At 40.0% G+C, this 24922-nt stretch overlaps 3 protein-coding genes and 2 long non-coding RNA genes across 9 annotated transcripts in view; 4 read left to right on the forward strand and 1 right to left on the reverse strand.

Moving 5' to 3' along the window:
* The window catches only part of LOC139960591 (uncharacterized), a 34932-nt gene extending 23324 nt beyond the window's left edge, over positions 1 to 11608 (forward strand). Inside the window, exons 4-8 of the mRNA XM_071959054.1 lie at positions 5082 to 6865; positions 7267 to 7469; positions 9118 to 9194; positions 9892 to 9953; positions 11513 to 11608. Coding sequence (XP_071815155.1) covers positions 5082 to 6865; positions 7267 to 7469; positions 9118 to 9194; positions 9892 to 9953; positions 11513 to 11608 — 2222 coding nt within the window. The remainder of the gene's footprint in view (positions 1 to 5081; positions 6866 to 7266; positions 7470 to 9117; positions 9195 to 9891; positions 9954 to 11512) is intronic.
* Positions 1 to 24922, forward strand: part of LOC139959744 (uncharacterized) — a 178470-nt gene that overhangs the window by 50422 nt on the left and 103126 nt on the right. The gene's annotated exons all lie outside the window — the stretch shown is intronic.
* LOC139960606 (uncharacterized) overlaps positions 12935 to 24922 on the forward strand; it is a 31897-nt gene continuing 19909 nt past the window's right edge. For all 3 annotated transcript variants that reach the window (XM_071959084.1, XM_071959086.1, XM_071959085.1), the window contains exons 1-3: positions 12935 to 13348; positions 20417 to 20640; positions 23806 to 23946. In XM_071959084.1, the coding sequence (XP_071815185.1) occupies positions 13051 to 13348; positions 20417 to 20640; positions 23806 to 23946 (663 nt within the window). In that variant the 5' untranslated portion in view covers positions 12935 to 13050. The remainder of the gene's footprint in view (positions 13349 to 20416; positions 20641 to 23805; positions 23947 to 24922) is intronic.
* Positions 13510 to 16728, forward strand: LOC139960420 (uncharacterized). Of its 3 annotated transcripts, none has more exons than XR_011790509.1 (3): positions 13510 to 14628; positions 15390 to 15627; positions 16335 to 16728. It is a non-coding gene; the product is annotated as an uncharacterized lncRNA (long non-coding RNA). The 3 variants fall into 3 exon arrangements; XR_011790510.1 differs by having other exon boundaries at positions 15390 to 15566; XR_011790508.1 differs by having other exon boundaries at positions 15390 to 16728.
* LOC139960421 (uncharacterized) lies at positions 17164 to 20362 on the reverse strand. Its single transcript, XR_011790511.1, has 3 exons — positions 19609 to 20362; positions 18064 to 18284; positions 17164 to 17532 (listed from the first exon to the last, which is right to left on the reverse strand). It is a non-coding gene; the product is annotated as an uncharacterized lncRNA (long non-coding RNA).

The following is a 24922-nucleotide window of genomic DNA, read 5'->3' on the forward strand; positions in this document are numbered from 1 at the left end:
AATTGTTCACTTCATTCCATCTGAGCAATTGAAAATATTTTTGCAAAATGGTTAATTGACAACTTATCGTATCTCGTGAACTCAACGTTTTTCTGCAAAATGTTGAATTGTTCACTTCCAAACGCTCAGTTGGAATGAAGTGAACATTGGATTTGTGAACACTTGATGTGAGTGATAAATAGCCCCAACCCCCCTCCCCCTAAGAAAAAAATATTAAGCGCGCTAGGAAAAAGCACTGCATTTTCCCCCCTTTATTACGTTAACATAGCCTTTGTACTGAGTAGTTTATGTAGCCTATCAAGCAGATAACATACACTCAGTTGCTTACTTGCCTAACCAGAGTGATTATGTTTGTGAAGTGAGGGCCAGTGGTACAAATGTACCGAGAAAAAAGATCGGAACAAAAGTGCAGTCGTGAAAGATAGGTACGGTGTCTGACTGTAACTGACCGTATCGTTGGCGAGTAGTGCGGGGGGGGGGGGGGGGGGTGGGGGTACAAGGCGGCACCCGGAATTTTCTGGCTCCAAAACCCATCCAGTTGGAATTTCAGCCAGTACAACCCCCCCCCCCCCCATTATCAGGCCTTAGCTACGTCCCTGACCCTTCCTTTCGTCTTTGGTAATCGGTACATTAATGTCATAGTTAGTATTCCTGGATATTTCACCAATAACTGTGCCACTTTATAGTTTTACTCCACTCCCCTGTGTGTCCATCACCTTCCACCGCCTCACACACACCTCCCCCCCCCCCCCACTCACCTTCCACTTTCCACCGCCTGGCACGCACCTTCTACCGCCTCACACATATCTTCCATCCCTTCCCACTTACCTCTCCCTGCCTCATCTTCTCCCCTCGCACTCAGCTTTACCCCCTCCCACTCACCCTCCCCCTGCCTCAGCTTCCACCGCCTCGCAAGCACCTTCCATCCTCTAGCACACACCTCCCCCCTCGCACTCACATTCCAACGCCTCGCACACACCTCTCACCACCTCGCACACATCTTCCTCCCCCACTCACCTCCCCCTGCCTCACCTTCCCCCTAGCACTCACCTGCACCCCCTCCCACTCACCTTCCCCCCTAGCACTCACCTTCACCCACTCCCACTCACCTTCCCCCCTAGCACTCACCTTCACCCCCTCCCACTCACCTTCCCCTTGCCTCACCTTACAACGCCTCGCACGCACCTTCCATCCCCTCGCACACACCTTTCACCCCCTCCCACTCACCTCCTTTGTCTCAACTACATCCTCGCACTCACCTTCAACCCCTCCCACTCACCCTCCCCTGCCTCACCTTCCACCGCCTCGCAGGCACCTTCCATCCCCTAGCACACACCTTCCCCCTCGCACTCACCTTCCACCGCCTCTCACGGCTCTTCCATCCCCTCGCACACACCTCCCCGCCCCCCCCCCTCGCACTCACCTTCACCCCTCCCACTCACCCTCCCCCTGCCTCACCTTCCACCGCCTCGCACGCACCTTCCATCCCCTAGCGCACACCTCCCCCCTCGCACTCACCTTCCACCACCTCTCACGGATCTTCCATCCCCTCGCACACACCTCCCCCCCTCGCACTCACCTTCCACCCCCTCGTACGCACCTCTCACCGAATCGCACACATCTTCCTCCCCCACTCACCTCCCCCTGCCTCACCTTCCCCCTAGCACTCACCTGCACCCCTCCCACTCACCTTCCCCCCTAGCACTCACCTTCACCCCCTCCCACTCAACTTCCCCCCTAGCACTCACCTTCACCCCCTCCCACTCACCTTCCCCTTGCCTCACCTTCCAACGCCTCGCACGCACCTTCCATCCCCTCACACACACCTTTCACCCCCTCCCACTCACCTCCCCCTGTCTCACCTACCCCCTCGCACTCACCTTCAACCCCTCCCACTCACCCTCCCCTGCCTCACCTTCCACCGCCTCGCAGGCACCTTCCATCCCCTAGCACACACCTTCCCCCTCGCACTCACCTTCCACCGCCTCTCACGGCTCTTCTATCCCCTCGCACACACCTCCCCGCCCCCCCCCCTCCCCTCGCACTCACCTTCACCCCTCCCACTCACCCTCCCCTGCCTCACCTTCCACCGCCTCGCACGCACCTTCCATCCCCTAGCACACACCTCCCCCCTCGCACTCACCTTCCACCGCCTCTCACGGATCTTCCATCCCCTCGCACACACCTCCCCCCCCCCTCGCACTCACCTTCCACCCCCTCGTACGCACCTCTCACCGAATCGCACCCACCTTCCATCCCCTGCCTCACCTTCCACCGCCTCGCACCCATTTTCCATCCCCTCCCACGCACCTTGCAATCACCTCCCCCCACTCACCTTCCACCGCCTCGCACGCACCTTCCACTGCCTCGCACACACCTTTCACCCCCTGCCCCACTCACCTCCCCCTGCCCCACTTTCCACCGCCTCGCACGCACCTCCCCCCCCCCCTTGGCATGCCGTGAACCAATGCAAAACATATTTGGAGCATCCTCCCTTATCGATTGCATAATTTTGTTACTGAAGATATATACCATGATAGCATTGGTGCCATATATAATAACACTAAATGTATGGTGGTAAACAAACACCCCGAAAATGGGATATGAAAAGCGCTTTGGGTATATGTTAACCGAAATGGATATACCGTTCCCTTATGGGCTATAGAATACCCCCTAAATAGTTTTGCCATCATATACCCCCTTGTTTGTGACAAGTGGTATACAAGGTACAACATGACACCCCTACCATGGTGTTTGGTCACATGTCCAAATGGCAACCTATACCCCACTTAGAAGGGTGTCAACATATGCCCCAATCCAGTGCTATATATATATATATATATATATATATATATATATATAATATTAATATTTAATTTTTTTTTAACTATTTTTGTTAATATTTATAATTTTAATATGATGTATATATTTAATATATATATATAGTTATATATTAAATTAAATAAATAAATTCTTCCCATTTATGACAGCAATCATTATGCAATATTTGTCTAGAGCTAAATAAAAGAAAATTTATTTTTTTAATTGGATTTTTCAATAGTGGTCATGTAGTGTCTTTGAAATTAAATTGTAGATAGAGAACAGTATCTGATGGTATGAATGAAATATAATAACATTTGGGATTCCGATTGTTTCAAGTCTCTTTGTATGACACCATTTGTTATTGCTGTTTGTATTTCTATTCACCCCTCCCACTCACCCTCCCCCTGCCTCACCTTCCACCGCCTCGCACGCACCTTCCATCCCCTAGCACACACCTCCCCCCTCGCACTCACCTTCCACCACCTCTCACGGATCTTCCATCCCCTCGCACACACCTCCCCCCCCCCTCGCACTCACCTTCCACCCCCTCGTACGCACCTCTCACCGAATCGCACACATCTTCCTCCCCCACTCACCTCCCCCTGCCTCACCTTCCCCCTAGCACTCACCTGCACCCCTCCCACTCACCTCCCCCCTAGCACTCACCTTCACCCCCTCCCACTCAACTTCCCCCCTAGCACTCACCTTCACCCCCTCCCACTCACCTTCCCCTTGCCTCACCTTCCAACGCCTCGCACGCACCTTCCATCCCCTCGCACACACCTTTCACCCCCTCCCACTCACCTCCCCCTGTCTCACCTACCCCCTCGCACTCACCTTCAACCCCTCCCACTCACCCTCCCCTGCCTCACCTTCCACCGCCTCGCAGGCACCTTCCATCCCCTAGCACACACCTCCCCCCTCGCACTCACCTTCCACCGCCTCTCACGGATCTTCCATCCCCTCGCACACACCTCCCCCCCCCCCCCTCGCACTCACCTTCCACCCCCTCGTACGCACCTCTCACCGAATCGCACCCACCTTCCATCCCCTGCCTCACCTTCCACCGCCTCGCACCCATTTTCCATCCCCTCCCACGCACCTTGCAATCACCTCCCCCCACTCACCTTCCACCGCCTCGCACGCACCTTCCACTGCCTCGCACACACCTTTCACCCCCTGCCCCACTCACCTCCCCCTGCCCCACTTTCCACCGCCTCGCACGCACCTCCCCCCCCCCTTGGCATGCCGTGAACCAATGCAAAACATATTTGGAGCATCCTCCCTTATCGATTGCATAATTTTGTTACTAAAGATATATACCATGATAGCATTGGTGCCATATATAATAACACTAAATGTATGGTGGTAAACAAACACCCCGAAAATGGGATATGAAAAGCGCTTTGAGTATATGTTAACCGAAATGGATATACCGTTCCCTTATGGGCTATAGAATACCCCCTAAATAGTTTTGCCATCATATACCCCCTTGTTTGTGACAAGTGGTATACAAGGTACAACATGACACCCCTACCATGGTGTTTGGTCATATGTCCAAATGGCAACCTATACCCCACTTAGAAGGGTGTCAACATATGCCCCAATCCAGTGCTATATATATATATATATATATATATATATAATATTAATATTTAATTTTTTTTAAATATTTTTGTTAATATTTATAATTTTAATATGATGTATATATTTAATATATATATATAGTTATATATTAAATAAAATAAATAAATTCTTCCCATTTATGACAGCAATCATTATGCAATATTTGTCTAGAGCTAAATAAAAGAAAATTTATTTTTTTAATTGGATTTTTCAATAGTGGTCATGTAGTGTCTTTGAAATTAAATTGTAGATAGAGAACAGTATCTGATGGTATGAATGAAATATAATAACATTTGGGGGTCCGATTGTTTCAAGTCTCTTTGTATGACACCATTTGTTATTGCTGTTTGTATTACTGAGTAATTTTTAAACTGACTAGCATGTTTGAGCAATGACAGTGTCTTAGTTTGTGTTGGGAGTGAGCTTCATTTACATTTGAAGATTATATTACATTAGTTGTTAATAAATGTTACCAAAGATACAGTGTTACGAGATTGCCCAAACTATTGATATCAAAGCACACTAGTTTTTCAGTATGGTAGATATTCTTAAATATTCTGTCGTAAATTGTGAAACATTTTAACTTGTTTTAATAGGAATTGAACTGTGCTTTCTGTTTCCTTGTTTTAAAGACAAAGAGAGCTTATTCCTGAAATGCTTACAACAGAAGATGAAGAGTTGGTTTGAAACCATGACTCCTGTGCCCTGGATGAAGTCTTGTCAATGGAAATCAAGTGATCTCTTTATTGCCAGCCGCTTAGTCTTAACAAATTCTGGTTCAAAAATATATAGCAGAGAAGTTGACCGAAAATGTAAGCTACACTACGGAGATATCTTTACTGATGAAAGACTAAAAGCAGAGACTCGAATCATTGTGGAAGGACAGCCAGGCTCCGGCAAGACAATGCTCTCCTCTCAGTTGGCCTATGACTGGTGTTGTGGGAAGCTTATGGATATCCCAATGGTCATCTATCTGCCCTTGAAAATTGTTGATAACATGACAATTATTCAAGCTATCAAGATGTTCTACATCCGTAGAGGCATTCCCATTACAGAAGAGGATATTGAGTCTATGCTTAACAGTGGTAAGAAGAAAGTCTACCTCATATTGGATGGGTTAGAAGAATACAATGGTGTAACCAAAGATGGAAGTCCCTCAGAGGTCATGAGAGTAATGACAAAGGAGAAACTGTCCAACTGTATTGTTTTAATCACAGCTAGGACAGATTATACCAAGCATCTACCTCCAGGTCCAATGTTGAAGATAGGAAGCTTCGGTGAGGATGAGAGGAATGAATACATTGAAAAGGTCCACTCTGATGATCAAAAAAGGCAAGAAGAAGTAAAGGAATTGATTGATAATGTTCCATTTATTCTTGATCTTTGTAATGTTCCACTACTCTTTGTGTTGTTAGTACATAACATTGATAGATTAGGAAAGTTACAAGAAGGTCAGCTCGACAGGGTTACTCCTTTCGTGAAGGCCATTGTAGATATTCTGTGTTCTGTACAGGATGAGGAAGACAACCAGAGTCATCTATCTAACCAGCAGCAGGAATCAGTTTGTGAAGAGGATGAGAGCAGATTAGAGAGTGAAGTGTCAATAGAACCCCACATTACATTGGAGGAACTTGCCTTTAATGGCCTCTGTAAAGGAAACCAACAATTGTTTTGGCAGAAACATTTTGTGGATAGATGTGTCAGTTATAGCAAAACATGGACAGATGCTGGGTTACTTGTTGTTGAGGAAGGAACTCCATTTAATTCCCCTAGTAGAGATCTTCAGACTGACTCAGGCAGTGGAAGTCCCCAGACTGATTCCATCAGTGATGAGCCTAATGTTACTACAGAGATAAAGGAAGGGCTATCCATTGAACCTGATCTTTTGGCATCTGTCAATAAATCAGAGAGTAATCCAATATTGGAATCAGCAGAGGAAAAATCAGAACCCTTACTGAACAGAAAAACTCTGAAATATATCTCGTTACAGGTCAAATTCCTTCATAAGTTAATCCAAGAGTGGTTTGCAGCAAAGTATTTTGCCCGCCTCTTCTGGGGTCACAAATCAACTGAACAACATTACAAGTATCAATTGTTCAGAGAACACCTGGCTAACATAGACCCAGCTGATCTCCATTATGTCTTGCGGTTCACTTGTCACATCTGTCCTCCCAGCTTTCATATCATTGCCAGTTTTCTAATGAGAAACTTTAAAACAGGAGATGGTGAGATTCCTGATTTCATCATGAACTGCATCTGCCTCTGTTTTGCTGAGTATGATGGTTACAAAGGACATAAGGTCAAGGACATTGTCAAAGAGATCTGTAGAAGAGAATCCGTCAACTTCAGCTCTGGAGATAGTCGACTGCTGCTGAGGTCAAAGGTGTCTATGCTCACCTTTGCTTCAAGGTCACAGGTAAATACAACTTTCTTTGCTCAAATACACAGCAAACCTCTGCTTATATCCCAATATCTGTGATACATCATCTGAAGTGTGCATGAATACAACATTCAATATTTCCAGTTCCATTATCATGTGCTGAACCATCTATTTAATTTACAAGATCAGTGTATCGTAAAGTACACATTTCGTCAATGGTAATAAAGAAAGGTTGGCTATTAATCAATCCTTAGTGTTGCCTTTGGATATTGTGATGCATGGGACAACTTTAGCTGATTCTGTGCACTACATGGCACATATTACAATTTTCATATCTTCAATAGCACACATATCTTTCTTCAGTTTTCCACTTGTTATTATTGGGTACTGATTTCAGGTTGACATACAACAATATCTTTGAATCATTCATTCTCCAGATTCCAATCAAATGTCTGAAGCTTTCAGATGTTGTGGAAAAAATTACAGAGAAAGCCCTGATCTTGAAGGCTGATGTCTTGCTGGGAGTTTTGAATACCCTGAGGGCTATTGAATTGAATCGGTGGGACCAGAAGCTGATTGAACAAGATTATAATGATCTCATTAAATTCATTATCAACAATGAAAAGGTTGAAGTAGCACGGTGAGGACTAATTCAAAGTTGGAAAACCAAACTAAAGCTTTCATTCTATGTGATATTGAAAATAAGGTTATATTGGAATGTGTGATTTATGGAGCTAATGGAAGAACATTCAGCAGAAATATCTCCAAGCATTTGATATCTATGAACAATGGGAACCATGTAAAAAGTTTGGCTTTCTCACTGCATCATTACTTTTTTTGACAGTCTGCTACATCGAGATTACCTAGTCATAATTTACTCCACTCCTGCTTACCTGTCTCCCCACAAGCTTAGCTCATTCTCATTCGACCATGTCTAGGGTGAACTGGTAACCTATTTAGCAATGTAAGCCTTCTATGACTAGTGATATTGGTCAAAGTCAATCTTTCTAATTCTTCCACCCATAGTGCCTAGAGGTATCATCGTGGACAAAGCATAGTTTCTCTTTTTGATCTGCATATAATTAAGTATAATGTATTATTATATACTTTATTATTGTCTTAAAATTTCCAGTTTAAAGCTCTACTCTTAAATGGTAAGTTCTCAACTGCTCTCACTATCATGAGAGCTCATTAGATATCTGGGTTCACCAGATCCAAAACTGAAAACAAGCCTACTCAACAGTTATAATATCTGTAAAATGTACACTAGGTTGATAAGTGCCCCAGACTTCTAGATCAAGGGCGGCGGAACCGGGGGGGGGGGCACAGGGGGCACGTGCCCCCCCCCCCCACTTTTCCTCAGGTTAAAAATGTGCCCTTTTTCTACATAAAAATTGAGGTGTCTCAAGTTAGCAAGAGGCCACAGAACCAGAATGAACACTCGGGAAGCGCCGTTTCCGGCCATCTGAGGGGTTTGTAAAACCAAAAGTTTTCTTGTACGCTCCGCGCCGACCGATGGTGGCGCTCCGCTCATATAGTCGTGCATACAACTTTGCAAATCCTGGCTACGGCCCTGACTTTTAATGAATTTCTGTGGGTCAAACTCAAAGCTATTTCGAATGGAAAAAAAAATGTTAAGATATTAACAAGAAATAAACTCTAATTCGGGAGATTCCTACATTAGCAACTAGCATGATTTCACCTAATTTTTTCTCAAAAAAAAACTTGTTCCTAGTTTCCCAATTTGCACATTGGATATTGCAGTGCTAGTATGCATATTTTCCTTGAGGGGGGGGGGGGCGTTGATGGAGTGATGTGTATACGCAAATAAGATAATACAATAAGAGTTATAAAGGGTACTAAATATAAGGCTGCATCAGTCCAATCGAATTTCTGCAAAGTGCCCTTTGATGTCGGTGCCCCCCCCCCCCCCAGATTAAAAGTGCTTCCGCCGCCCTTGTTCTAGATCAAAGGTCATTTGAGGTCAGCAATGGTTAAAATATGAAAATCTAGTGTAAATAGTTGATTCCAAGAGTTGGTATGTATGTATCTTGGGTGGGTGGGTGAGCATGGCTGGTCTCAATTCTCCTTTTACAAAATACAGTACTTATCATCATATATAATTGTAGAAAACTAAGCATTTCCTGAAAATTAAAGGCCTGTGCCCTCTACTGTACATAATTCTTTCTATGTTAATTTATCTAACAATTATATTTATTTCTTTTCTTAATAAAATTCTGCACAGTGGGAGATATTTTATCGTACATTTTACTCTTTTTTTTTCTTAGCTTACTATTACCAAGTCCACCGGTGGCTGTGATAGATGAAAAGGATCTGAATAACTTACAATCCCGAAACATTTCAGGTAACATACATCCTATTTCATGAATAACAAGAGCTTGATAATTAGATGTAACAGATATTCCTCTTTATGTGATACAATAACTTAGCCTCACATTTTGTTACATCTGTTTCATTCTAGTCCTGCTTCTGCATAGTGGTAAGAAACATAGCTCTGTCCAGCATGTTGAAAAATGTAGCTTAAGGCTTTTAGCCCGCGTACTAATTGTATCAACAGTTAAGCGAGATAGATTATGATAATAGCTTGGACAAGCTGAAATCAGAAAACTTCATTTCATACAGAACTAGACATATTAACAGTGATAACAATCATCACAAGGAAGTGTGAAGACAGCAATTAAAGGTGTTACATTTGTTTTTAATGTGTGTGTATGAGTGTGAACATCATCAGCTGAGTAAAATAAATTACTACAGTTAAAGGGATTATGCGCAGTTGATTAACTACATTACTGCTCTATTTGTTCAGGAGGGAGGAAATGTTTCAGATTATATTAAGTGCAAAACGTTTTGGTATTCACTAAGTTGATCGTGATGCAATTTATATGATAAGAATTAGTGCCAATATAACCTGTAACTTTGAAATGTTATTTTTATCATCAAAACAGAGAAATGTGGCAACGATACAAAAATGTGTGTTCAATAAAATATTCCATGTGAGAGTGGCTGAGGGTCTTATTGTTATCTACTTATATTCATTTCAGTTGAATGGATCATTGGAGCAAACTTAATTCACACATTAAATGTGACAACTGGAAAATGGATGGTGAGATGCATTATCTTGTATTTTTTTAAATTATTTTCATTCATTTCAGATTGTGTTCTGACATGTGGTCGTTTTAACATTTCTTCGCTTAACCAGCAAAAACTCCTCTCTGAGTTTCGCTTGTGTCACCAGTAGTTAAGCAATAGTGTACAATGGTCATCTGTTGTCCAGGGTTGTCAAGGGTTGGCAAGGGTTGGAATAAAGGGAAATGTCCTCGGATGTAGCTAATTCATTAGAAAACAAGTTTGTAAACACAATGACCTACCAAGCGTGTGGTCCACGAACTTCAAACTTTGTATGTTAATAACTGTTACAAAGCTCTTGGCTGCTTTAGTTTATTTGCAATGTCAAATGTCATTAGAGTTCACCTGTGAACAAAATATGGAAACATTGTAAACAAACTACTGGACATCAATAGCATTGATAAATGTCATATTTGGGTGGTAGGTGCTCCATGAAGCAGCTTTGGTAGAGGTCAAAGGTCAAGTTAGGTCAACAGGAGGAAAACTTTGACAGTGTAAAACAAGCAGACTCAATTAATCTGGCCTGAAGAATCACATAGTATGTGGGTGCCCCTCAGTAAGTTATAGGTTGCTTCAGTTATTGGGAAATTGCAATTGGGGTTAGTACATGTCAAATTTCAAATTATTGTTATTTTGATAACACTAAAAGTCAAAAGATAGCTTTGACGAACTTACGTGGTATGTGGCTCAACCATATTGAGTACTCAAATGTCACTCATGGTGACAATATTAGCTCCAAAAGTAAAACTTGGATGAACTTCACACTTTATATGTGGATCCAGCCTATTAAGTATAAAAACTGTCTGTGCACAGAAGTCAGTAAATGTACTGATACACTGTAAATGTGGCAAGAAATATATAAGCCTCTTGGGTTTCTGGTTATTCCTTAACAAATTATAAAAAGGTATATGTAATTCTTGTGGGTGTGTGTGTGTGTGTGTGAGATATGCCTGCTTAAACATAATTAACCACCGTGGAATATCAAGCATTGCATGCAGATTTCTGTGGGAAAGCTGTTGGCTGCTTTTATTATTGTGATGGTCAGAGGTTATCTGAATCCTATATAGCGCTTTTTTAGTGTCAGTGAATCTCATACTTGGTACAGTAGGTAGGTGCCCCCTCTTGAATACTGTCCTTGTAGTAGTTTTGGCAGGGATCATATGTCATTTTAATGTCAGCAATTGTCAAAATTTATTATAAAGCTCAAAAGGAAAATATCTCTTATTATATAAAACATCTGACTTTTTAGCCAACATCAGAAAGCTGTTTGGTCTGGATTTTGGATCATTGTGTTGTAAATTGTAAGTTCTTTTTAGTGATAAGTGATTTCAAAATATTTTGATGTAATGGGAAATGGAGCTTTAATTTAGTGATATCCTAGTTCCGATTGAATTTTATTGAGTTGACCTACATCAGCAACCTCATTAAATAAATTAAAAATATGACAAGGCATCATGATGTAGTTTCTATCAGGTTTGCATGACTTGTCACCATATGTATTTTTGTCTTTTCTTGTCTGATGAAATCTTCATTTAGATGGAATTTAGATTACCAGGGAGGATGTCTTCAAAATCATCATCACTGAAACCAATCTCTGGTGAGTTTCTGGTATTAATAGGAACAATCATTTAAAAACTTAAAATGTTTAATTAACAAGAATTTCTTTGTTGTTGTCAAAGCAATCCCTGTAACTCTAGAATAATCTGTAATCACAGTTTAAGCAGGCATACATATTTAATTCTTCACTCATTACTGGATTTCTGCTGATGAGTGAAGGTCCTTCAGAGGCAGTATTGTTATTGACGTTCTTTGCAACGATGGTATACAAGCCCTTTCCTTTCATTACATTTTACTAACTGCGCAATAACATATTTGTGTCTTTATTGACCAGTCTTGGAGCAAACTATAGAGGCTGGCCTTAAAGTAAACTTAGTACAGGATCAATCAATTTTTGAAAACGCTATGACAATACTAGTCTTTTGAGACTGTTTTCTTCTACCCAAAAAGTGTTATTTCCTTTTACCTCAGATTATTGGTGATTTTCCTATGAAATCCTATTTGTGGTCTCCTAGTATTAAGAAACCAAAGCTTTATTTTCACAACAAACTTTAGTACATTGAGAAAGTCAAATTATACTGTGTAAAAGAATTATGAATCCTTGGTTAGTATGACTTGAATGTCATCATAGCATAACGATAGGCATACCAGTCTTTGCAGTAAGATTCACAATGGTAGCTAATTATGAACTACTACGCTCAGCATGTAGTAACTAATGTTAATGTCAGGTTAAAGAAACAAATATTGAAATAATGGTGTCAATATGGCTGCATGGTATCAATAACACATTGGAACAACCACCCATGGAGCATGGGAAAGGGTAAACCGCCAAACAAATTTTGCTCTAATAAAACAAAATATCCACATCATTGTCTTAACTTCCTTGCACGTATGATGTAGTTAACTTGCTGTTAGTCATTCCTAAAAAAAGTGGGAGGGCGTGCATATACTCTCATGTCAACTTTGCCATTTTCATAGTTATTTTCCACATAATGACGTTTGTCACAGTAGTGCTAAGTATCAAATTTTCAAGTTTGTTAGTATTATGTAAAGAATTGTATGTTAATCTTGCTTAGAACATCATCAGCAGCAAATATCAATCCTCTCAGAGTAATTTAATTTGAGTATTTGTAAATGTGTAATAGTTGAGCTTGTATAATTCTGTGTTTTGTTATTTAAGTAACAGCAATATAAACTTGGCAACTGATAAATGCAGAAAGATCAAAGTTTAATTAATACCAGGTTTTAATATGAAAAGTAGAATTGAAGGAAGTAATAACTTTTCAAAAATAAGCAAATATGAGATATTAGCTTTTCCCTACAACTTTAGTTTAGTAGAATAAATCAATGCCTGTGTACTCATATATAATACAATTACTAGCAAAGAAGAAGACAAAGAAGACCATTAAGGAGACAACTCTTTACTGAAAACAATATTGTATAATACTCCTGCTGAATGTCCCTGAACTTGTCTGATTATTTATATTATAGGCAACTTACATTCCAATACACTGCAAATGGAGCTTTGGGTCAACAGGGATGGAGGAGTGCTAGAGATTCCAGATACCGGTGTCAGCTTAGAAATACCTCCTGGTGCTCTGGAGAAGGATCTTTTGATTCAGATGAGAATTATTCCGTATAATTTCCAGGGTGATTCTGATCTATCATTCGGTAGTAATTCATCAGTTGTGGTTGAGCTCCTGCCTAGTAACCTGAAGCTACTGAAACCAGTAAAACTGACATTGCCTCACTGCTTGGCTCTCAAGAAAGGATGTGAATGGAAAGCAAAGATATATAGCAGCCATCATGAAGAAGGTATATTTAAATGCATGTGTATAGCTTTAAATTGATTTCACCTATACAAATAGGTTATATTTAGTTATGATAGAAGTCAGTCACTTGCAGTGTTCAGTCATTGCATTTTATAGACTAATTCCTGCATAATACATCTATCTGTCATATAAATGCTACCTGTTAAAGGTCAAGTGACACGTAACAGATCTCCTTCAAACTTACACAAATTGAAAAGCTACATATCAAAACCCTATATTCCAAATTTGGAGTTCCACAATTGTTTCTTTGCTGTTTTAATTAAGTTAATAACCAAGCTAATTCCGTAAGATAATGACGTCACGGGGGGAACCGCCAATGTTACCAAAACTAAGTATGCCTAATATGCTAACCGAGATCAAAGCCGTAAACAATACGTCACGAACAGTAAACAAAATATCAGATGAGAATGGGTGCACAACAGTACAAGAAAGTTTCGTGTCCGTCAAACACTGTATACCGCGATAGCTTAGTACCAGTGCACTCAGCCAGCCTAGCTGCCTATAACAAGTAAAGATTGGCTTGGACCTTTGAGCGAATCTTATGTGTGCAGTGCGCCCTTCACCAGTTAAAGTTTCGATTCCTATCGCCTATCCGCGCAACTTGGACTTGGAACACCAACAGCTCGCCGTCTACAAGACAATGCCGTTCCTTCTCTATTTGGAGAAAGTATCTTCAAATCTCGAGGAGATATAGAAACAAGTAGACCAGTAGTTGCGAAGCTGGATCGGAAAAGAGTAAGTGTATTTTCTGGCCTAGGCCTACTACAACAAGGACTAACTTGGTATTAGTACTAACTTACAGTAGGCTAATTCTTATAATTTCGTTCAGTTAGTAAGGCCCTAAATTAGGTACGGCGACGATAAAGTTAGGCGTAGGCTAGGGCTATATTAAATTTTATCTGTGGTACATCATGAAAAATCCAGAATAACAAGCATCAGATGTTTACATGTCATTTTGCCCAATATTATAATGTGCTCCCACCTATCTATATACTCAGAGTCATAGCTCATATGTTTCACAGTAAATGACATCCTTATATTTTGCCATTTTTGTTGGTAGGGCTGCAATTTTTGTTACAAGAGAAAACGCTTGTGACAGGTACTTTCAAACATATCAAACTGCTTTCTTAAATGAACTTTCATAACTTCCTTGTTATTTTCTTTCCCAATTTTCAATACTTAGATTAATCTAGAAGCTGTTCCCCAACCAACTGCAGTGAAAATAAAGGCAGGATTCTGCAGAATGTACATCTCCGTCTAAAGGTAGCATGATCTTATAGACATGTGCTTGATATTACCGAAAAAACAGTTGGGAAATGGGGGAGGGGAAGGTGGTGACAGGCATTAAAGATTTAAGTAGTCAGTTTTGAACGGGATACAAGGAATCTCCACCAGTAAAACATCGAGGCATGTATATGGGGGGCAAGCTACCAGACAAAAAGGAGGCAGCAGTACTACGGCCGAAAGGTCCCCATAAATAGGCTTTAATATAGTGATGGATGGGGAGGGGGGGTGGGGGAGAAAATGTGGTAGAGAAGTGTACGCTAGGGTAATACAAGGAAGAATGGAAAACTTGCATACATCTATAGAGTATTCTATAGCAGAAGTGAGTACAGGGGCCACAATTTTAGAAACAGTACTCGTTGAAAGCAAAATAGCAATTAAAACTGCACATCGGGCAGGCTGACTAGGGGATAATATACATTGTATTTTATCCATCATGTCCGCCTGCCTGACGAGAGTGGTTGAGGAGGCTATACCTGATGGCTTCACATGAAAATATAAAGGCTACATCTATAGTTACTGAGAGAAGGGAGATTACATTGTAGTTATACTATATGAAACCAAGCAGAAGTCATTTGCAATGCTCATGGTGTGAGTGGCCCATATTTTTGCAGCCACATAAAGCAGGAGGATATGCTCTCCTTCAGAAAAGATAAGTGAACCATCTAGGCAGCTGACCCCTGTCCAAGAGCAGCCTACTGTATGTGTGTGGTATAATAAGCATTTATTCTAATTTTCAGTGAATGTAACACATGTAGAAGTCCAGTGTTCACTGGTCCCCCTACCACCATTGAAGTTGCTGACTGGACCAACAGAGACAAGAACACCATCAAAGCAACCAGGGCCATCTCACAGTGGCGATGGTGGTCCGTCTGCTGCTGTGGCATCCACATCGGGATACACCGAAAAACCGCCAGGTAGTCCGGACTACACTCCATCAGTTAACTCATCTGAACATGACAAAGATGACGCTTCAAGGTAATTTTCAAGATTGATAGTAGATTAGTCTGGAAAATCAATTGGTGCCATAACTTTCTGGAAAGAGGATCATTATTAATTTTGACACCAACACTGTGGGGCAGTCTGGAATGTGTGGTGAGGCCATCAGTCTTTACTTCAATTAGCATATACATACTGTATCTGGTAGAGTTGTCACAGCTGTATATGTGAACAAGAAATAAAGGCACAAACAAGTAGTTGGATTTAACAGAGTATATTATATCTTCACTTGGCTGGATATCTGCTACTGAATACAAATGGTGAAAGTTGCATCTTATACACTCTTTTACCATGGATTACAAGGGGATGGGACAGGATGTTACTCTGTCCACATGTTTACTTTACTACATAAACAGTGGTTAAGCTACTAAGACAATGACCACACATCCTGCTGAAGATTACATAATCCATAATATTAGGTGCACAAACAGGTGTAGGGTTTTTGTTGTAATCAGTAAAAAATATATTGGAATTGTTCAGACACAAGTTGTCAGGTAAAACCTGACCCATGTATCCACACCAATTGAGGTGTACTCAGCTGTCGCCTTAGTTGGGCATCCAAAGACTTGACTGACAACTGTGCCATGCCTATTGACCGAAATGGAGTGATTGGAATGCCTCTATCTAAATGGTATGTTTTTATGATCTATTATTATATTATTCTTCATATCTTTACTATTCTACAGGTTATGTATGGGAACTTCTTGACTGCTTGCAACAACTTCTGCAGAAGTGGAACTCTGGGAGAGGAGTGTCCTGTTCCTGTCAGAAAAGAGCCCCCACCACTTGCAAGCTCCTATGTTCATCCGAACAATGAGGATGCCATAAAACAACACCGAAGCAGATTTCAAAAGCTTTGCTGAAGTACTGTAGTTGATGGCCTCCCAATTTCTAATTTTGTTTCATTGTAGTGGGGAGCAATCGACTCTGTGAATCGTCTGTTTACATGATGTTTTGGCACAGCTGCAGAGCAGTGTTAATTAACAGGTCGCTACCAGCCTTTAGGGAAGTTGCTAAAGTTTTACATTAAAGTTTTACTTACATCTGGTTTCCATTGTAACTAACTAAATGATAACATTATATTTAAAAAAAAGTTCCGATGAGAAGTATTCCTCTCTAGAGAGCTTAGACTCCATAAATATAAATTTCATGCTGCAACTTTGGTGTTTCAAACATGGTGCCAATTGTTTGTTTTTCTCAAAAAGAACTGACAGAAATGTGCTGTTTGTTCCCCGCATGGGATAAAATGTGATTTTTTTTTATCCCATTTATGATCAAGTAACCTTGATATTCCATGGATTAATGAACAATTTCAGATTGATTCTCATTACACTTTTATTAAAATGAAAGCCTAAGCTCTCTAGATCCCATTGACATAGTGGTTTAGGGTACTTTATTCAAACTATTCTTCTATTTTAACCTAGTATATTTGAGATTTCAATCATCCAGATTTGTTGGCAGGCTACTAGAAGTGACAGCTTTGCTTACAAGAGTTAATACATACAAAAAATTAACTTGAGTTTTTATTATTTATTACTGTTATGTACTTCCCAAACTTGAAAATGTAAAATTTCATCCAAGATTGTAGTTAATACCATGAACCAGAAAAATGTAAGCTGGAATTCCAAAATGTTCACCATTCAGCCACAAAACAGACAGGACTGAACCCTGTTTCTATAAAACTTTGCAGAAATGATACTATGACTTGGCATAAACAGTCCACATTCTCACAGTCTTGATAATTTAAATCCTTCATACTGTTCAGATGGTAAAGCTTCTCTAATCCTCCTTACTGCATAGGATGGGAGAACAACACAAATCTCCTTCCCTAAAAACTGCTAGCTCATCCGTGCAAGTTGTCTGTATGCTGTGTGTCTGTATTTCCTGTAAAATAATCATATGAAAACCAGCTATAAAAGATGAAGACACACAAAAGCTTGGTAGCCATCTGGGGACGTCAATTTTAAAATAAATTTCTATATGATTTCCAGAATTTGCTTGGCCCCTAAAATCTGCCTCCCCTAAAGTAAGCCTAGCTATGCCATTTATACAAACTGATCATTGTATCTCGGGGACTAAAATTTATTTGTAAATGGATCGTGCACAAGCATGGTGGACATTTTTTGTGTGGCATTTGGTTCCATGGCTCAGTGTTAATGACTACTATGTCAGTCAGCATGATAAGGGTTAACCTCAAGGGCATTACACCAGTTTTTGGACGAAATGACCTCATCAGAAGCAGGTTTTGAACATGGTGCACAAATTTTCTTGATCAAATCTATATCTTAATGTTATTCCTTTCACAACGAAACAAAACTAAACTATGAATACACCCTCTGTATTGTTACATCTTTCAACAGCAGGTCAGAGCAATGAATAAAGGTATACGACAAAAATAATGTATTCTATACTTACTCTTGGATCCTGTTTTCCTGTGCACGTCCACCATACTGTTGACGGTACATGTAGTAGGCTGTCTGAAGAAACAATGGGTTCAGGCACATAGCTTCAAAACCTGGGTGTAAGGTGATGCATGCAACACCTTCTTCATCCATCACAGTCCTTACTTATCTATATCGCTGCAGCATCTACACTACCTTGCTGTAGGCATCACAGCACATTGGCCACAATGACACCTGTAAACAATACAAACCAGTTCAAATAATAAAGAGCCAATTCAATGACTTCATACCGACCTCAATTATTGGGGCATACTGAAGCATGGTGGGCTCATAATTGACGCACTTAAGGATTGGATTGACGATGTCTGTCAACATAAAATCCAAATCACTCAACTGCATGCATTTTTCATATGTGTAGTTCCTCAGAAATGTAATGATCTCAAAATATTTTTGTTCTGTCCCTACGCAACGTACAATTGAGAAGAATTTGACCACAAAATGTCTGCTGTGTCAAGTTCTTTCATACCCCTAAATTGACACATTCGTCGATAAGCTAACTGTTGTGTAGGCCTAAGTATACTTTTGACTTTTGACTTTGGATGCTACTTGCTATGCTCTGAACCTCTAGGCTCAGACAGGTCAGGTCCCAGAGAGTAGTTGTATCATATTGAAGTAATTTTGGTTATTTTTTGGGAGTAAGATTTCCAAATGTCCAAAAAAAGTGTAAAACTGGGGGGAGGGTGTTAAAAGCTTAATAAATACCACAATTTGGTCAGCAAATAGCTGAAATGGATTCAAACTCATGAAATATGTAATTATGCTTGACTGCAAAAAGTTTAGGTGGCCTGCTGTATCGTTGCTAGTAATAATTGAAGGTGCGTCAATTACGGGGGTGCGTCAATTATGAAGCCTTTACTATACTAACATGTCAAAATAGAAAAGGGGCACCTCTGAAGGGCAATCTACCGTTGAAGCTCCTTACAAGTAACATCACTAGTAAGGAGGGGGTAGCCTTTTCTTAGAAGTCTTGCCTCTGTTGGGACAATGCTGCAAAGGAAAATAAAACAGGCCGATGTTGCCTCGTTTCCAACTCTTTCCCACTTCTGAATCCATTCCCTAGATTGAGAAAATCTGGTTATGAAATTAGCTCAAGCGGAAATGACAAAAAGCTGGTGTGAGGTGCCACCTTCTCCCTCCCCCCCCCCCCCACCCTTTCCCTGATTTGTGGTAACTTCACTAATTTGCCACTACAACTGCTAGGAAATTAATAATAGGCCACCTCTGAACTTGTTGTGCACTCTTCCAATTGGCTCCTTCAATCTACTAACCAAATGAAATATGTCTGTGTGACATGTTCCTGGGGCATGAGCTGCCACAACTTTTAAGGAAAATAGTAACTTCCTTAACTTAACTCGACCGCACTTTCATGTTAATTTTGCTGCCCCATCAACAAATTGGCTAGCTAAGAGTATGAGCAAAGTTAGGAAACATCGGTTCTAGGCCTAACTAGTGACACAACTATCCTATATACAGTATAGTACGCTAGGCGTAACGTTACCGTTGTATTCCGTCAAGACGATCAATTTCGACATCGCTGTCCGATCCCGCTTCCTCTTCGCTGGTCTCCGGTTCGAACATGTAGGGAAAAACTTCCCCACGATCGTCCACCATGTCCTCCATTTCCCTTACTTCTTCGCCGTTGCTATCTAAATACTGTGTGTCAATGCCACCGGCAGCCATTTCGCGATATGTATAAGATATGCTGTGCTGTGTATATATGCGTACTACAGTGCGTGTATAGAAACTGTACGTGGTAGCAATAAGCAGTTCCATGCGACGATATCATGCACTTTCGACTTGGTAAACAAATGACGTCATTTGTTTTCGGCTTTCCCTGAACGAGTCAATCTAGCCGATTTTTGCGGAGTTTATGTTGCTTGATAGGAAGAAAATGCAAGGAATTTATGAAAAAAGAAGTCAATGGATGTTTTGTTCGATGTCTTATGTATCAATTTGTGATTTTTCATCTTAATCCAAATCTTAACTTTCTTGTAACAGACTGCTGACAAAGGTAATATTTTCGTGAAGTTTGAGATTTCTACATACCCAATGCACTGCGCAGAACATATACAGTTTGCACTCTTCTGCGCTCCCCCCGTGACGTCACTGAATCTATTACGTAATAGTACTTTTTACCGATTTCTACCCCTTTGGAGACGGAAAAAAATCGCGGTGTTGGGTTTTTGTTAATGTAAGAATTGTTAAGTTTAATATTATGTAAAGTCAAGTCTACGTGTCGCTTGACCTTTAAAACGTATTATTATGATTAATAAATAATACATTTCTGTTTCATCTGGATTCTCCAGGCACCCAGCCTCTGTGGAGACCACAACCGGACACACCTTATGTACTAACTGAGCGAAAATGTGTGATCAAATTAAAACATTTCAGCTGGGAGAAATTTGACATCGGCGATGAAATAGTTGAAGGCAAACGTATCGTGTTATATGCTGCTAAAGATCTGTCATCCTCTGAAAGCATAACGCATATTCATGTTGGCTATTACTGGGAACTTCCAGGGGGTGAAAAGGTGAGGATCTTCACTTGTTGATATTGGCTGCCATTTGGATTCCTGGGAGATAAAATGGTGGGGCTGTGTTGATATTTGCTATATTTTACATTAATCAAGAAGTCAAGATGTGATTTTTGGGTACGATGCTGAAGGCAATCGTGCTGGATTGGGTGGGTGTGTTTATATATGTGACAGCTAGCTTGTAAGTTACATGATATCTCAATAATCACAAGTTGAATTAATGTAATACTCAGTAGGTAGATGCCTTATGATGTGGTGTAGATGTTCCCTATTGTTTGTTGTTTGCATATCATGAAAATTAAACAGTGGATGTGGCATAAAAATTCTTAAAATGTCAATTTCTCTTCCACCGTATGTAACTACATAGTAAGAGCATGTTCTTTGCAACAACATTGTTTACTTCATTTTATTTATGGTTGGGGGGGGGGGGGTTAATGGAGAATTGTCAAAAACAACTGAAAACACGATATCTCAACAACCTCAAGATGAATCTTTGTGATAATTGGTAGATGCCCATGGTGTGTAAATATGACCTATTGTTCTTTGTTCTCATCTCATTAATATTAATCAGTGGGCAGGCTTAACATAAAATTTGATTCATACTGGGTATGCTGATGTTGATACATCAAAAGCACATTTTCATGAGGTCTCCAACTTTGTCATTAATATTCATCAAATTGCAAGGAATGGCTTTCAAACACAGACAAAAACCGAATTCCATGGTTTTAAATATTCCATGGTTTTAGTCCGTACGATATTAGGTATGCTACACTACATGCATACTATCTACCTGTTTTTTTGTGTGTGGATATCATGAAAATAATCAGTGAACAAAAAAAACTTAAGAAGATATCTCTGAAATAGTATGTGTAATTAGCTTTATACATGTACTTGGATAATATGATGTCAGTATATAGATCATACTTTACATGCTTATTAGATCATAAAATTTGACTTCATTAATATCATGCATGTATATGTTTTTGGTTACTTGCCTTAGGCTGGCAAGTATACTATGCAGTCACGTTTGTGTGTATCTGTGTGTGTGTATGTGATGCCCTGGCTTGTAAACACGATATCTCAAGATAGGTATACCTCTGCAACCTCTGCAGTTCTTATATGTAGCATGTGGCTTCCCCATAATTAGAGCAAGAATGGTATTGTTTTGGGTGGAGGTCAAAGGTTATTTGGGGTCAACAGAAGGCACAATGTGAAATCTTAAAAATGCAGAACCTGACCATCAAAGGAGCTCACATATGCATGGTAGAATAGCATTATGTAGTGTAAAGACTTCACAAAATTTGGTGTAGGTAAGAGCTCATTTAAGGTCACCAGGGCTCAAAACTTTGAAATCCTTGTAAACACCATATTTCCAGATAGGAACTTTCTTGGCTCCCATATTTTGCATGTGGCTTTCCTGTAATGAGTGCAAGAACCTTGATGTTTTGGTGGAGGTAAAAGGTCATTTGGGGTCATCAAATGTTACACTCTATAAAGCCTTATAACACAAACCTTGTAAACATGATATCCCAAGATAGGTTACATCACATAGCTAATATTTGGCATGTGTCTTTCTTATAGTGAGTACAAGAACCCTATTAGAGGGTAAAGGTCATATAGGGTCAGCAGAGGTCCAAATATCAAACTATCAAAATGCTTTATCTTGATAACTAACACTTCAAAAGAGATTTTATATGCATGGTAGATTATCCAAATGATAAGTTAAATTGCTCCACCATGTTGTATCGGCAAAAGCTCATTGAAGGTTTGCAGAAGTCAAACCCCTTAAATATTCCTAAAGTTCAGGTCTCAATGAAGATGTGAACGTTATGCTGATTTGACTTCCCCATATGTAGTAGAACCTCCTTGCTGTTTTAGGAGGTCAAATGTACATGCAGTTTGAACTTCAGCCAGGGTTAGCTTGCAACTTACCCTTGTGCTGCATATGGAATGTATTTAAAAGGCAGGGTAATGGCTGGGAGGGGTTTCCCTATGGTTATACTAAGTCACTAAATAGACTCTGTCAACATGATAACTGATACATTTCTTTATATGTTGCAGCATTAGTCAATAGATAATCCTTTTCATTTTGGCGTGCACAAGTTCATGAATATTTACATGTATGGCTTACCACCCTATGAATATGTTGAGGCAACAGAACCAACAAACGTTTTGTCTTCTGTTTTTGTAACTCACACACTTTACCGTGTGTGAGGTTATGAAGTTCCATATGTTGTCAAACTTTTAAATATATTTCAGCAACTTTGCTTCTTACTCTTTCTGTGTTTTTGTGAACATCTTTTGTGGCATTAAACTTTTCCATTTTGCTCATAAGAGATCATAAAGTGATGAAACAATATAAATTTAAATAAGTTTTGGTCAGTTTTCCGCAAATACTGTAAATTTATAAATAGTATTTGCACACGAAATTAGTTTATTTCTGTATCAATTGGGTTATTGCCAGCCTTCTGTTGAGCTCAGTTAAAGTGATATGGTTAGTGTACCCTCCACCCCCCCCCCCTTTTCATTACGTGGCATGTGCCGTATGACATGATACGTCACTACTTTGTTCCAACTAAATGTTGACTGATATTATCTCTAAAGTGGAGGTTACTACTTCTATTAAGGGGTTCTGTACTAAAGCAAGTGTGATGTCATGTGACCAAGTCAATGGGCTGTTAGTGTGTTATTCCCATCGCCTACTGTTAACTCATTGGAAAAGGTCCGTTGACTTTCTGTGTAATAGTAAAAGATCGTTGCCTCAATGTTTCTGCAAAGGACGAATCAAGAATGATCTCAACAAGATTTGTGTTTGTGTTTAGATAGTAGATACTTTGTTAATATATACACATGTCCAGCTGAAACTCAGAGAAAGTGAAGAAAATGCCAAATCAAGCATTATACTAATCCGAATGCACCGTCTAGCCAAACACTCAGTTGCTTCAGGTAGTGTCTGGAGGTGGGCGAGTTATAAAAACGGGTGGCACCTACACTTAGGGTGCCAAATTCATGTTCATTCATTGAGACACACTTATCCACATGATCAATTTGGTGTGAACTACTGTGCCTTTCTGTGCTAGTTCACATATTGATATATGTAGCATCTTGTCAGCTGTTTCTTCTACATCATTCTTGCTTGTTTTCTCCCTTCTTTGTTTGAAGATTGTCAGCATAAATGAAGTCTCTGTTTTGGTAAAACAGCCTACAGTATTTTTTAAAAAAGGACGATTGCCCCTGAAATGTCTTTTTGACAAAATAGAGCCACCAGCTTGGACCTGTGGCTCTGAAGAAGAAAACTCTAAGGTAAGGTGGATTCTAGTCATACAAATGTTGAATATTTTGTCAATAATATTCATGAAGTGTAAACTATTAAACTTAACATAATTTAAACAGTTAAATGAGGAATATAGTGAGTGTGTGAACTGGTCTTAACATTAGAAAAAGTGTAAAATGTTATTTAAAAATAAGTAATGTTACATTATCTTTACATCTTACCAAAATAGTACTGTTTGTTTGCAAAATGCCATCTATCTGGCAGAAGATGTGTATCAAGCAATATTGCTTTTCATGGTTTGAAAGGTACGTTGGGGTCAAAACCCACAAATCTTGAAAAGCATGATGTTGCAGATAGGAGATGATGGTGGCAAATATCATTCTCACTGCCATTGGTATGTGGCTTGCACATTCTGACTGTGATGTATTTAATGGTTTTTAAGAGCCAAAGATCAGCAGAGGTCAAAATGTAAAAACCATAAACACCGGATACATTAAGAAACTAAACTTCAACTAATTCTACGAGAGATTAAACTCTGCACAATGAATTGGTGTTATGGTACTATGCAACAAATCTAAACTTTCTAAACTGGGTAGGTCAAAGGTTATCTCAGGTGAACAGATCTCAATCCTGAAAACTTTATAACTGCAATATCTCAAGAATGGGAATCTTGAAAAATGTCATACCACGTATGCAGTTTAAGTAGAGCTGTGAGAACAAGTTCATAACATTTTAGTGGAAGACAAATGCTCTTTAAGAAATAGAAATTAAGAAGTTTTGCAAGTTTGTATTGCATTGCAGATTGCTTTGATGATGTTTGACAGGTCTGCAGGTAGCTCAAATAGGTGTTGAAAGCTGCAGTAATATGTGTAAGTTTTTATAACTGCTAACATTGGTGAATGCAGTTAGTGTGCATAGTATGAGCTTTATCCTTCAGGAAATTCCATTATTTTTTTCAGAAAAACAATTTGGACGTTCCTTTGCTAGTAAAGTTAGTCACAAACA

This window comes from Apostichopus japonicus, chromosome 19, assembly GCF_037975245.1.
Source record: "Apostichopus japonicus isolate 1M-3 chromosome 19, ASM3797524v1, whole genome shotgun sequence".
In the NCBI taxonomy this organism is placed as follows: Eukaryota; Metazoa; Echinodermata; class Holothuroidea; order Aspidochirotida; family Stichopodidae; genus Apostichopus; species Apostichopus japonicus.